At 39.6% G+C, this 14,659-nt stretch overlaps 1 protein-coding gene across 1 annotated transcript in view; it reads right to left on the bottom strand.

Moving 5' to 3' along the window:
- The window catches only part of cadm1a (cell adhesion molecule 1a), a 399,976-nt gene that overhangs the window by 82,643 nt on the left and 302,674 nt on the right, over positions 1 to 14,659 (bottom strand). Inside the window, exons 4-5 of the mRNA XM_073480005.1 lie at positions 2,651 to 2,803; positions 608 to 745 (exon numbers count right to left, since the gene is read on the bottom strand). Of these exons, the coding sequence (XP_073336106.1) occupies positions 608 to 745; positions 2,651 to 2,803 (291 nt within the window). The remainder of the gene's footprint in view (positions 1 to 607; positions 746 to 2,650; positions 2,804 to 14,659) is intronic.

Here is a 14,659-nt window from a genome sequence, read left to right on the forward strand (position 1 = left end):
GCAGGCATACAGGAAGAGAGGTCATAGATGGGTTGTTTCTCTTTTTTTACCATGTTTTTTTCTCCAGATGTTTAATCTCATCAATGTCTAAGCAAAGTATTATTTTAGGCTTGGAGCTCTGAATTCTCCACCTTCAATAAGCAGCTGATTTATTTCCTTAACACCATCCATAAGGGGGGAGTAGACAGGTGAACAATATTTTGGGTTCATGGTGACTTATAAGGAGAAAATTGGATTAAAGTGAGCATACAGAAAAGAGTTTGTGGGCAGGATCAACAGTCAGGATATTCAACAGCATCGTGTACATGTTTTTTTTTTCTTTTGTTTGGTTTTATGTGGAATATGCGAGAGGAACAGTGGGTGCCTGCAGGAGGAGTTTTCTTCCCTCTTAGAGGTGACACATGCTGGCCCCCTTTTTCTCTGGTTTGTGGATCACAGTGTGTTTGTGTCACACAGAGATATTCTTTGTACAGATAACCAATCGAAAATACAGACAGACGAGTGAACTCCGATCCTCTGTGCACTACATAAGTGCCTTATTATGGTGAGAAAGGAATCGTCTTGACTGATGATTGTGATTTTCTCTTTGTGTGTGGAGCCGACCTACCTGGAAGCTCTTTATCTCCCTTCATCCATCTGATGGTGGCGGCAGGCTTACTGCTCATGGCAGTGCAGGTCATCTCTGTCTCGTTGCCCTCACTCAGCACCTCATCCCGGGCCTCAATGATGGGGTTACCAGGAGGAACTATGACAGGACAAACAAAAACAAAACTCTGTAAACACTCGTGAAATATGGTACTTTACACCCTTAGCACTACATGAAGAGAAGACTATAGAGTTGACGTAGAAGAGAGGGTTTTTAAGTGCAGCACACCTACGTTTGGAATTAGCATAATATGCCAATATTTCAAGAATAATCCTTATAATCCACGGCAGTACAATGGCTATGATGCAACTTTACTTCATAAATGAACGAAAAGAAACCCAAATGAACAAACAAACTCAAAAAAGTATCACATTATTATTATAAATATAATATACAGCAACATATGCTTTCATTTGATAAGTCATTGATAAAATAATGTGTAAGAAATGTGTTATTTTGTTTGATTACAAACAGCTACACAATTTCTCATCTATAAATGAAAGGTGCAGTATGTAAGGATAGGCCACCTGTCAAATTCATATTCAAAACAAACAGGGTGGAGCATATCACCAGGGTAACTGCATAAGTACTGGCTAGTTAGCTCAGTTAGTCGTGCTGCTAGCAGTTTGAACTGGGGGTCTGGGACCAGGGGAGTTTTAGTGTTTCCACCACCAGCACAGGTACTTTGGACCAGGATGGGTCGGAGCTAGCTGGTTAGCATACCCTGGAACACATTACATAGACATCATAATGTCAAAATTGCTATTTACTCACATCCTGTTAACAATTTTCCCCCCTTTTTTAATGTATTCAACGTAAATTTTTACATATAGCCCCTTCAACTTTCAAATGTCTTTGCCCTCCGTAGTTTAAAATTGTGTACCTCTTACAGAATATGCAAAACAGCCCAATATACGTAGACTCTATGGCTGCTAAAAAAAAGAAATTCAATAGGATGAATGAATAGCTATTGGCTGATGTTCCAGTAATATGTTAAACATTCTGGATCTTGCCATACATTCAGTAGTCTGATCATTTCTTGAGGCATTTCTTCCTAACTAATAGTGAGATTTAAAAGAACATAAAGAACAAAATTACTGTATTTTGTAATTGCCTCCTCAGGCTTTGGGTTTGAATCTTTCATGAAGATATGAAGGGGACATATTCAAGCTAAATCAGGGTGACGCTTCGCTTCAACAACCTTTTCCTGCAAAGCAAAGTTGATGACAGCTGACCTTAAATTCATTCAGAATGTGGCTGACAAAAAAAACAGCTTTCATCATCTAATGGTGCACTCTGAGCTGAGTTTTCCTGTAAAAACAATGTAACCTGATTGGCACTTGCTCTGAGGGGGTCATGTAGGACATAATTCAAACACACAAACAAGAAATGCATACTTACAAAACTACTGAGCTGTAATTACATATTATCCTATATCCTCTTTCAGTGAGCGTATCAAGACGATGCGATCATTTTGTGAAACTCAGTTTGCTTAATTAAACTGAGCACCATTTTGATTATCTTATGTGACTTCACACACATTGATGCCATATCAAGATTGGATAAAAATTCATGTTAATATCTTGATACGAATGTTGTGTAGATATCAACCAGCTCTAATGCACACTACTTAAACCCCATTCACACAAGTAAAAACTTGTGTTTACATTAGTCTGTATGCTTAGTCTCATGAATGTGTCTTTAAGCGTGAATTATGACCTATTTGGCCTCCCATACTTGCAACCTGAATACTGTATATTAGCTCCACTTACTAACAAGAATGAATGAGCATATGCTACATGATTTTCCTGTTTCAAACTTCACTTTTGCTGCTGTCACAGTCTCTTGCAGTATTCATGATGAGCTCTCAACCCTGTTGTTCCACATGTGAATGCATACTGTATTCAGTCTAAATGTTGATTAACAGGCTGCCACTAATAACACTGAGTGTTTGTGGGGCTCTGTTCTGTGTGTGTGTGTATGTGTGTGTGTTTGCTGTTGTACTTAGCACGGTGATGTCAGCGTAGGCTTCCTGTGGGGGGTCCGTGTAGAGCTGACAAACATATCGACCCTCGTCTGACAGCGAGACATTAGACAGCGACACCCGCAGCTCATTCTCTGAGAAGTTCACAAGCTGAAATCGAGCGTCTTTCAGTGCTGAAGGAGGAAAACAAACAATAGTTTTATAATTAATATGGCATGTTTAGACAGGAGTTCATAAACAATTATAACAATCATATGCATAGTAGAATAACAATGGGAAGTCAAATACAGCAATAAATCCAAACAAGAATTACTTTTAACTTGGAATTCATAGTGACTCCTTAAGTAGACTGACACATTTGAACCGTGCAGGATTTGGAGCCTTTTCTGTATATAATCTTTCAACTTAGTGGACAATATATACCAATATCTGGTGTCAAATCCTATTGAGTAGCAGTCCTGCTTGCTTTGGGTATAGACGTGGTTGTGTAAAAATAAATAATTCATAGATTTCTATAGGTTTTAAAGAAGACAGCTTCATAATTTCTATTTGATTACTTCTAGAATAGGTTTACATGCTTTAATGCTAAAAAAACACATCAGTTTTCTTAAACTGCCCAATGCTACAGCACTGTATTCCCCCTCTATCTGAAACGCTCTGTTTTAGCTCCTGTCTCTTGAACGCCCCACCTCCCGAATATCAAGTCTGCTCTGATTGGTCAGCTTGTACATGTCTGAGCCAAAACTGCTAACAACAACAGAGCAGCTACGCTGAATTAATTAATTTGCCAAACTAGCTGCTAGGCATAAATTATGCAAATGTTGGACATGGTGATGTCACAAATTAAAGGTGGGACTAATGACGAGGCGTTTCAGGAGCTATGTTTTTTGTGGGAAAGAGGAGCTTCTTAAGTGAAATCATGAACCTTTTTCTATCTTTTACATTTACAAGAACCTATATAAAACACTGAGGGAAAGAACAAAGTGTATAATAGGTTTCCTTCAAGTACAAAGATGCTGCTATTCTTGTTTGGCCTGAGGTGCATCACAACTCCAAGTGTGCTTCAAAGAACTTTCCAGACAGAAAAAAAAAAATACCTCAATCTAATTAGTCAACAACCAATCACAGAGTGAGGTGATGTAACACCTTATGCAGCACTGAAAAGAAAAGGAGAGAAAATCAAAGCACAAGACGCAATTTACACTTTGATAACTCCCTTCCCCTCAGATCTGTGTGGTGCACACATAAAGAACATGCTAATAACATATTAACAGAGGTCGTTGGCTGTCCTTTAGTTGCCCTACAGAGGAACTGACGACAAATCCACAAATCCTGTCTCCTCCTCATCTGTACCCACTCTCATCTTGCCTTACCTTGTTTGCCCACCTACCTAAGCACACTCTATCAGCTGTAATGTAGAATGACAGCATGTGGTTAAGATGAAAGCCTACCCGTCTCCATCCCCCTTTGATATGCTGATAAATTCTGCTCTGATTGACAGCAACTCCAGGCTCTTTGCACTCTGCACTCTCTTACTATAGATCTGTGTACTCATCCTGCAGCGCTGCTTTTTTTCTTTAAGCTTAAAGCATAAAACATGGAAACTTCTGACAGTGAACAACCCAAAACAGACATGACGAGATTGAAAAGCTACCAGGGTGTAATGAGTTTACGGATGATGAACTGACGGAAAATGCTGCTGCTGTATGGCCGTACAGTATTTGCCTTCTATGTCAGGAGATAAACGTGGAGTGATTGAAATAGAGGGGAAAAGAGAGAGAGAGAGCGAACACACGAGCGACAAGCAGGAATACTAATCACCACAATTGATTTTGTGCATCATTAAACAAGAACATCAGACACATCTTAAGTGAAAAAATAAGGGTGACTGGAGATTAAGCTGTTCGTTACCACATTAAGAACAGAGAAGAAAAAAATCTGCATATGAAATTCAATCTCCAATTACATTTATGCTTTGTTTGGCCAAGTAGAAAAAAAATACTTTCATCATACTGCTGGGTGCTCTGTACATGACATAAAGTGCTTCTGCCACCTTCCCACTTCACTCCGTCTTTGATTATCCTGCCAGAGAGGTCTGCTCACAACTCAAAACTAAAAAAGAAATACCTAAGAAGTACAAACACACCAGAAAAAGTTGGAACGAAGCAATCTGAAAAAAGCAGCATACGAGAGGATTATTTTTCATGCAAACGCTCATTTCTTCCCTACACAGGCTCCTCACATTTGCCCAACAAAACATAAATGGTTGGTTTCCATTAGTGCAGCTATTAGTTTCTTTTATCTAAGCACAATGGAGCCCTTATTGTGGCACATGAATAATATGCCTCTAATTAGTGTAGCTCATTCAAAAGCCTTGTTAGCCCTCATTAAAATGAGAGGTCAGACACTAATCCTAATGATTTAATTGAATTAAATGTTCCAGATTCGAACATACTGATGCTGCGGTACACAGAGTCACGGAGGAAAGTGTACAACCTGTTTACAGAGGCAGAGCTGCTCTGGGGGGTTGAATACTGTTACAATGGAAACATATGGAGATGTATAATAGTTGGTAAATGTCATCCAATGTTTTAAAAAGGTAGCAGCAGCAGTGTAAGCATCTCAGGTCAGTGTAGATAGTGGATATATTGGTATCCCTGTTGAGGTTGAGGTCTGGTGAGTCCAGAGGGAGAGCCACGCAAGCCAGCAAAACTTTATAGAAGAAATGGATTGTAACCATAACGTTTAATCCAGGAAAAGGTTTGAAAACTACAACTTTTCCATCAAGGCTGCAGCTTGTCAATCACCTTTTGACTCTAGTTTTACCTCGGGTAGTGTTTGTTTGTCTCTGTACCTCCAATAAAGATGCTTTTCTGTTTCAACAATGTCAGTTTGTTCTATCGATTTCAGTTTGCCTGGTTTGTAAATATCTTTCTAGTTGCTACGGTAAGTCAGCAGTTGGGGGAAGATTTTGGGACAAAAGTGCTTCACTTAGCTATTCACATTTTGATTTAAACAAAGGGAAAAATTATCTTAAAGGTGCAATGTATAAGAATTTAAGTTGGATCAATCAAAGGTTTAGTAGCACTAGCACTGCCCATGGTCCCCAAGCTCCCATCCAAACTGCTAGCTGCACTGCACTAGCTAACTGCAGCTATAGTAAGCAGCAGTTAGCAGTAACTCTGCTCATCTGCTGCCCCTTGTTTGTCTTGAGTTGCACCGTCAGTCATTTGTTTTCTAAATAGAGAAACATGCTGACTTAGAATTTCTTTAAGTCGACTTGAATGAACTGTAAAGATTGGTTGATCTTATCGACACTTGTTGACATTTTCTGTCCCAGTTTTTAATGGTTTTAGTTTGGTATCAGGCTTGTGAGACAATGATGGACATTCCACAATCCTGGCTACAAAGCTCTGACCGTTCGATTGTTTCTATCAGCCGATGAAAACATCTGTCAGTCATCACAACAGCAAACTTGCTGACCAAATCGGAGATGTTAGTTGTTTTCAGAGCTCTGGAGCCAGAATACAAATATTTAATCAGACAATAACGCAAACTGTCGAATGAATCCTCGATTGGCAATTGAATTCCACAAAGAATTAATCACTTGTTCCTTTTCCAACGGCATAACCTTCCTTTAACTTTGGTGGAAATTTGTTGCCAAATTTGTGAAATATCTTGCTCTTTCAAACAAACAGGACAGAACTAACAAACAAACAACTGACACTTTGTACTGGGGACCAGTAACAGAACATCCACCAATATTTGAGTGAAATATTTGGCGTGTCAACAATTTGACAAAATCCTTGCCAATCAGATATAATCCATTTCTCAAAAGCGTTTCTCAGAGATCTCATAATCCTCTTATGCATCTCTTCTAAATAAGGCATTGTGGTATGAGCATGAGCTGAATAATAAATACTTTCTAATACACATTGAAAAGAGGCGCTGAGGCACAGTGGCAAGGACACAGTTTCTCGAGCTTAAGGTTTGGGACAATAATATTGTAGGCTTAGAGATACAAGGACAGATGATGGAACAACAGCCTGGTCCACACAGCAGGGTTGAACGCAGTGGTTTATTTCAGGGAAAATAAAAATGGCAGTCCGGGCAAAGAGAAGGTGAACCGGACAACACTGCAGACAGTTCTTTTATTGGTGCATCAGAGCACACTAGAATACATATTTCACTGCTTTTTGTGGACAAAAAAAAGAAAGTGACCTTTAGCTTCGTGCTCTTTTCGCCCTGTTCTCTTTCTCTTGTTCTATCATATCAGATAGCATGAGAAGGACATCACAGATGTCTGACAAAGGTAATTGATAGTCAAGTCTTTCGAAGAGAAATCTGTCCAAAATCTGAAAGGCTGTAAATGATCTGATCAGTCAAGTTTTTACAGCTGATGTTGACGAAGCTAATTTAAAAGCAGTGATAAGACAGTACAGAGCTGTGCTGAAGTGCAGCCAAGGAGACTTTGTGTGGAGTTTTCCTCTCTCTTTTCAAGGTAGTGAGTGCAGTTTCACTGGTCCTGCTGATTACTGCTGATAAACAGAATGGCAGGTTTAATGAACCATATTGTTCTGTATGCTGGGAGAACTCCATGCATTAATGTTTATAATAACGTTTGAGGGGTCGAGCACACACACGTCTTTGTTATTGGTTGTGGCCATTCACCAAAGTCGATCTCCATGAAAAGCCAAGATGTGGATTTGCCACTGGATGCAAATGTCTTTTTTGCCCCTTCACTCGTAAAGAATGGAAGTAAATGGGAGGTAAATACTGATTTTGCGTATGTGTGTCCACAGCTTTATGACTGTTACATTATTTTAAGTGTGACTGACAGGACAAAGAACTCCCTGGTGATTTGGTTAACTCAAGCTGCTGAAGCATCATATTTGCTTATTTACTTTGAGGCCTGTGGACTTTGCCTCAGATGTTTTACAGTGTAGACACACAACAACGTTTAGCATTTCAGCTGGTATGGAGGGGAAACTGTTTACAGTGACCAATAACTCAGCCAATGTACGTAAGGCATGTAAGTATCACATTATTGTATTATCTGAGCCTAACCCATAATGTTTGCATTAGGCCCTGTAGTCCAGGAATCATGTCCCTTCTCATATTACCAGATAAAAGGCACTTTTCAACCTGAGCTGGACCGAGTGCTTTCTAAAGCCTCTCACTCACCCACACAAACACTCACACACGGCAGCCATGCAGCACTGACCTGCTCACTGAGGGACAATTTGAGTTGTAGTGTCTTACTCAAGGACACTTCAACATGTCGACAGGAGGAGCTGGGAATCATGATGTCTCAGAACTAATTGGCACAACCAAAAGAGGTCACTTTTTAGTAAAAAAGGAAGTAAACAGAGGTCGTTTTTAAGTGTTTGACAAAACGACAGATGGCCCTGAGGACTCGTGACTTGTTTCTGGGGAGTTTTTGCTTTTCTTTTGCAGTGTTTAGCATTTGGGAAGACTTTCTGAAGAACTAATATGGATCATTAACTACAACCTATACATGTAATGGCAAAGATGTTTGTCTGATCTCCCGTCAACAATTTCCTCCCTTACTTCCTCGTTTATGACAAGACGCGGTCACCTTGAGCTGTGACGCAGCCCAGTCGACCATTTCTGAAAACCAAAGGTACGTCTAAGGTTGACATTTGGATCAAACATGGGCATATCATGTTCACATAATATGCTTATTGTGCACCTTTCACACCAGGAGGTGAAGAGGATGGTGGTGGTATTATTACAAGCCAACAAGGCTGCCAGACCACCGACCGCAGTACTAGTCACACCACTGGTTATTTTTAAGGGCACCTCTGGATATTTTCAGCCATTTTTTGTGGCAACGCAAACCGGTTATTTTTCACAGTAGTCAGACCATCTCCATCAGTGATTGTGTTGACCAAAACAGGTATTCTAAGCCAAAATATGTTTTTTTCCTAACCCTAACCACATGATTTTTGTGCCTAAACCTAACCAGAGCATAAACGTTGTGACACGAGAGAATTTAACCTAAACAAACATCAAATTGCACCACAAAGAAACGTTATGTTTTAACTTTACATGTCAATTTGCAGAGGTATACTTGTCCAATATCTATTCTGGCGATTGGGCTGGATACACAGTATTCATATCTTGAAGTTATCATAAAAAAAGCTACATTCAAATGGAAAGACAATAGAACAGGGCCGGTTATGAGTCCCAAGCCATGATCTCACCATTAAAATGAAGCTGACAGTGAAGGTAAAGTGAGAGTGGATGGGTCTTGCGGTGAAAATTTATACCAATACATCCTCTAATGGCTCTTTCTCCCCCTTTTCACCTTTACTGACGGCATGATTTTAATTCATCTTGCTTTTTTCTTATCCCTCTCTTGATTTATCTTAATTCTTTCTCTGCATTTCATTTGAATAGTTTTTTTCTTCTGCAGCTCCAGCCGAGGATGACTCCCATCCAGAGAGAGCAAGAGATGATGAGTGCGCCTCGCCTAAGTGGCTGCAATCAATTGTGATTAGTGGCTGCCGCTACTTTTTGAGAGGAGCACATCAAAGTTTTATTATTGGGTGTCAGAGAGGGTGAGATGGGGTGGGGCGAGGATAATTACATTCTTATAACCAACCTCCTCTCCACTCTAGGTGAGGTCCAGGCTTCCAAATCGCCATAGTGTTGTAAGTACCCGGAGTATTGGAGCGTTTAGCATTGTATCAGCATTTATTAGGGCTCATGGGGGCTTTTTTTCTCTCTGGCACATCTGATCACTATGGAAGAATTGCCTGCTGTCATGTTCCTTTTAGTATTTTATTTATATTTTGTATTGTTGTAGTTTCAGAATCCACCAAAAGTCCCTCTGAGATGTTTTCAATCACATTTTCGTTTGATTTAATAAGTTTGCCGTCTATCGAAGACACCTCTGCTCTTTGAACAACTTTTTCACTTAAACATTTCTCAAGTATAACGCTGTTATTCCCCAGTGTATATTTAAATAATTCCCATTTATTATTTACATATTTTTATTCATATCCTATTTGTTTTCGATGCATCCAATTATTATTTGCTGCAACTGTCGACTTTGCCCGAGGGGATCTAATCTCATTCAATCTCATCTTTTTTTTACAAACTTTTACTATGCTTTGCTTGATTAGAAATTTTCTTTCAAATAACCTCTCCAGCAAAATATAACTTAATAAGCTTGGTCTCGACACATACACCTGGTGATTTCCTTTGATTGTCTGTCAAGGGGGGCGCAGTTGTGGAAGCATTTTCATTTTCTACTCTTGTGAGTAGTTATCTTTCACATCAAAACTCCATTCAACTATATTTATGCTGTCCCGTTCCAACATATCAGCCAATGTATGTAGAGATTTTCTGGGGTATCGGCAAATGGCCCAACCTCAAAGCCTTCAACTGCATTTAACTCTACACCACAGATTAATAGATTAATACAAGGATGTGAAAGTAAATTATTCTTAATAAGTCTTAATTTCATAACTCACAGTAAAATAGAATTTTAAAAAATGCATACAAAATCAAAAAAAAAAGTCAACAAGTACACCACGAATTTGATGGTATAATTATGTAATCAGGATATTAACTGGAGAAATAATCAATCGGGAACCCAGCGGGAGAAAGGGTTAAAAATAGCAGTATATGGAGAACCTACAGTGAGCGTTAAAAATGCGAAAAAACATGAACGGCCCTCACTGGAGCCAATTTTAGGTTTGTCCATTCTGGGCTACTGTAGAAAAATGGTGATACAACATGACGATGCAACATGGTGGACTCCTCGTAAGAAACCAATTCCTAGTTTCAGTTGAATATAAAGAAATGAAATGATAATTGTGAATATTATATTTCATTTCTGCATCTAAATCCCCCTAAATCCTACACAGTATACCTTTAACATTAAAGGCCCCATTTGTAACATAATTGATTGTTGAGTCTCATTCCCAACTCATCAAATACTTATGCTTTGGGTTGGTGGCTAGCCTCACCTAACAATCCAAAGCATCAATATTTGATGACCTGAAACCCACAGTGTCAGTATTTGACAAGTTGGGACTCAACGATCAAGATTGGACCTTTCACCAAATGACTGACATTTATTAACCAACTCTGTACTACATTGGTTTTTATCCTTTTTGGTTTAAGATAACAGCACTCAGCAAAAAAAGCTCAGACAAGCCAAGTGCTCACTATCTGCCCAGCATCCATCAGCACATCGTTGAAATAAACAACTAACTGTTTAAGAAAAGTCAAATTCTTGCAGCCAAAGAGCTAGATATTTTTCTCAGGAGTCGGTGAAGACCAAACCGCAGCAAAATTGAGTGTAAATATTGGACTTGCCAGAAACACGACTTCAAAGCAACGGCCATATTGTTCCACGTCTGCTGGATGTCTAAATAGGAAAACCACTTGGCAAACCTAACAAGATAAGACGATGATGTATCATGGCTCTATTTCTTTGAGGATTCTGAGCTGTAAATCCAACAAATGCACAACATGAAGAGCTGCTTGAAATACTCAAAGACAAGAGCGAGTTGAATGACTTTACTATCTGTGCCAGCCTGTTCCAGTTGGACTCCTTCCTGCTGTTCCTACTTGACATTAACATGCTCTACCCTCTTCATGTGTGAAGATGATTTAACAGTTTATTCTTGCTAAAGGTCCTGTTCAAATGCAAAAACGGATCAATTTTGCCTCAGAAATAGCCAGAAGACATGGTTTCATGCTTTGATATGAGTGATGACGTGACTTTAAGGCCAATATGTGGTATTTTTCTCTTGGCTTGCGTGCAGAGCACAGCGTTTGTGATTGCCAAGGATACACGGTGAGACACTGCTGCCTACTCATGCTTCAACATTCATTATGATTGTGTAACAAAAGGAAACGTTAGTCCATCTTCAGCGGGGCGGTCTTGCTTTCCTCAATTTTTTTATTCATTAAAATTATAATCAGGTCAAATTTCGGTCGCCTTGCTAACTCCAATCCTGTTCCTCATATTTTTCCCCCTCCAAGCTGCCTCATTAAGCTGCTTTTCGCATGAAGCCTTTTACCCTGAACCTTGCTAGCCTTCAGTGGACAGATCACCCACTGCTACAGAGGCTGCAACTCCTCCACAGGAGTACAAGGGCAGTGTTTGTGTGTGAGTGCTCGAGTGCACCCTCTTAGCCTTTTTATTCAAGTAACCATGAGGGTGTGTCTGCAGAAAAAGATACTTTGCCATAGTGAATGATGTCAGAAGTCTGTGTTCTCACGAATAAGGACTTAAAAGCTTACCATTCTTGAAAATGTATATAAAATTATCCCATTCCAGTCTAGCCCAAAGTAATTTCAAAGCTGTTGTTGAACCATTTGGAGAACAGGCATGGTTGTGGGCTCGTTTGAAAGGTGACAGTCAGATTTTTCTCCCCCAAACAGTCCTAAGCTCTGTAATTGTTTCTCACATTGATCTAACGGCGTGAGTTTGAACACACTGAATTATTTACACATTTTTTTCTCGCCTGATTTTTTCGATGCAAAAATATGTCTGCAGATGAACTGTAATTGCCCCTTTTAGCTGGAGAACACAATGGGTCCACATCATATAGCTTGACATAGTCCAAGTTTAACATTTTAAGTTCATTATTTTCTTAATTAAACTAACTTTATGCATATAATATAGTCAAAAGCAAGTACTTATGTGGAAAAACAGCTCTTTAACTTGCATAATTTCCAAATTTAGACTTGAGAAGACTGATAAAAATGATATATTGCCTGATTTGACCTCTCATTAGCTACATGACACTGGCATGTAAGTGGCTTAGGAGAGGGGGAGTGAACAGAGTGTATCTTTTGTCTATAAGATTACTCATTGGCTTTTGTAGGTTCCAGGGTGGGCATATAAGCTTCTATCTGATCATAATTATGGGAATGTGTTATTTCACACATATCACCTGATAGTAATATTGTCTGATTAATAAGCGAAGCAATGCAAAATTTGAATTGTTTCTGCAATTATTTAAGAAAAATGATCTCCCCCAAAAGCATATGGCAGTTTGGGCCGCAACCCACCAGCTGGGTGTTTACATCTTCTGACTTTGAATGGAGCACAACAGTATCCACATATTAAACAGGTCATTGTGCCATGGAAACATCACCATCTGTGCATTCAGCAGTTGCTAACAACAGTGAAAACAACAGTCCGTACTAAAGCATCATATGTTTTTCTTGTCACAGAAGTAAACTGCTGTTGTTTAGTGAGAGGTGAACATGGTGACCCGACGTTCTCATCCTACTATTCATGACAGTATGTGGGGGGTGTTCATGACAGACTTTGAAGGTGCATTCGACTGACTTTACACATATCAGCTTATTTATCATAGGAAGCAGAGATGGGCAGTATTGCAGTTAAATGTATTTAAAACATGTCTTTTGATTTTCAAAGAGAGACATATTTTTATGGTTTAAACTGTGGGCAAACTGTACCTGATCACAGTCTTTGGCTTTAAATCACGCTTTCTCTTCTACTGTTCTGTACTGGATCACACTCTGTTGTAATGGGACTGTTTTCTGTCTTTTGCACTTGTTCAGTTGGTTGCTTGTGGAGCTGGAGATCTTCAATTTATTTACTCCACTGCACTTATATTAAGGCCTTTCCTTTTTCAATCTGTATTTGCAAGTCTCCGAGCTTTGTGGAGTTGACATACTAAATCACTCCCACATCCCTTTGAATATACAACACTGTAGAACAAAATGTTTTCCAGCATCTGGAGCCACGAAGACAGGGGAAGTAAAGTGAAAAGCAGTGCAACACATCCATCTCCTGAATCTCATGGACTGATTTGAAATCAACTAAGCTCCACAAAATGACTCACAAAAAGCATCAGAAGTACTTTGGGTGGACATATAGTGTGACAGTAAGATGACCAATAGCCTCTGTGTATGTAACTGCAGCCAGTTTCAAAGCACTTCTTCCTTGCTGCTCTCTATCTCACACTCACAAACATAATCCACCACTGTGGATTCAGACAGAGATGGCAGATGTGATATTTTGAAGAGGCCAATGTTGTTTGGAGGCTGTCTGGTTGGAGTCCGTGTCATAATGAAGCAGTGCAGCAGCAGCGAAGATGCCTGGGAGGGATCACAAGAGATCAAGGAGCCCCACGTCAAAGAAGAACACCTTGCCCTTGACAGCCAGCTTGTGGGAGTCGTCTCACAGTGGCTCGGGACAACCGCAGATAAATACCAAGCTCGGTTTAGCATACGCATGAGGGCCTACTGCGAGTTTGCCCTTGTATAGAATATAGAGGGTATGTTAGGAAGGCGGCGAACATGACTAAGGAGGGGGTGGTGAGAGTGAAGGAGGGCCTGACACTCACCACACAGGGGGCCAAGGAGTCACGAGTGCATGTAGACTATGTGTTTGTGCTTACGCCTCAAGTCTGCTTTGTGACTCCACTGCAAACAAGCAACAGTTTTAGATGAGCCATAATATCTGAGAAAGATGCAGCTAATTATGGTGAAAAATCCAGATCCAAATCCAGAACATGAATATAAAATGAATTCAGAAGAGGCAGTCAAGGGCATTACAGAACTGTGTGCATAGTTATGCCAAAGGGAAAGCACTAAAAGATATTTCAGAAAAGAGGATTTGCAAATTAAACATTGACCAAAAAATTCTACTTGATCATTTTGATACTTTTAATTACCGTTGTATTTGCACAGACATTTTAAACTGCACACTTTGCAACAAACTTAGATACACAAGTACTCATATCCCACAAGTTGTTATGGCTGACATGTTAGCAAATAACTGTCTACTTCTACTTACAGCGCATACATTTAAACAACATTTACAATAAATTTGGAGTCAACTTTCTATCTGCCTATGAATGTTAGTCCAATGTTCAACTCTTCTTTTTGCTCCGGTTTTGGTCTCCACCATCTCATCTCATAATTACAATTTTCATCCGTTTCTGTGGCGACAAAACCAGGTATTTTTTTAAAGGAGACCTGCAGACATTTTCAGCCGCGTTTGTGGC

The sequence above is a fragment of the Pagrus major genome, chromosome 13 (assembly GCF_040436345.1).
Source record: "Pagrus major chromosome 13, Pma_NU_1.0".
NCBI lineage: Eukaryota > Metazoa > Chordata > Actinopteri > Spariformes > Sparidae > Pagrus > Pagrus major.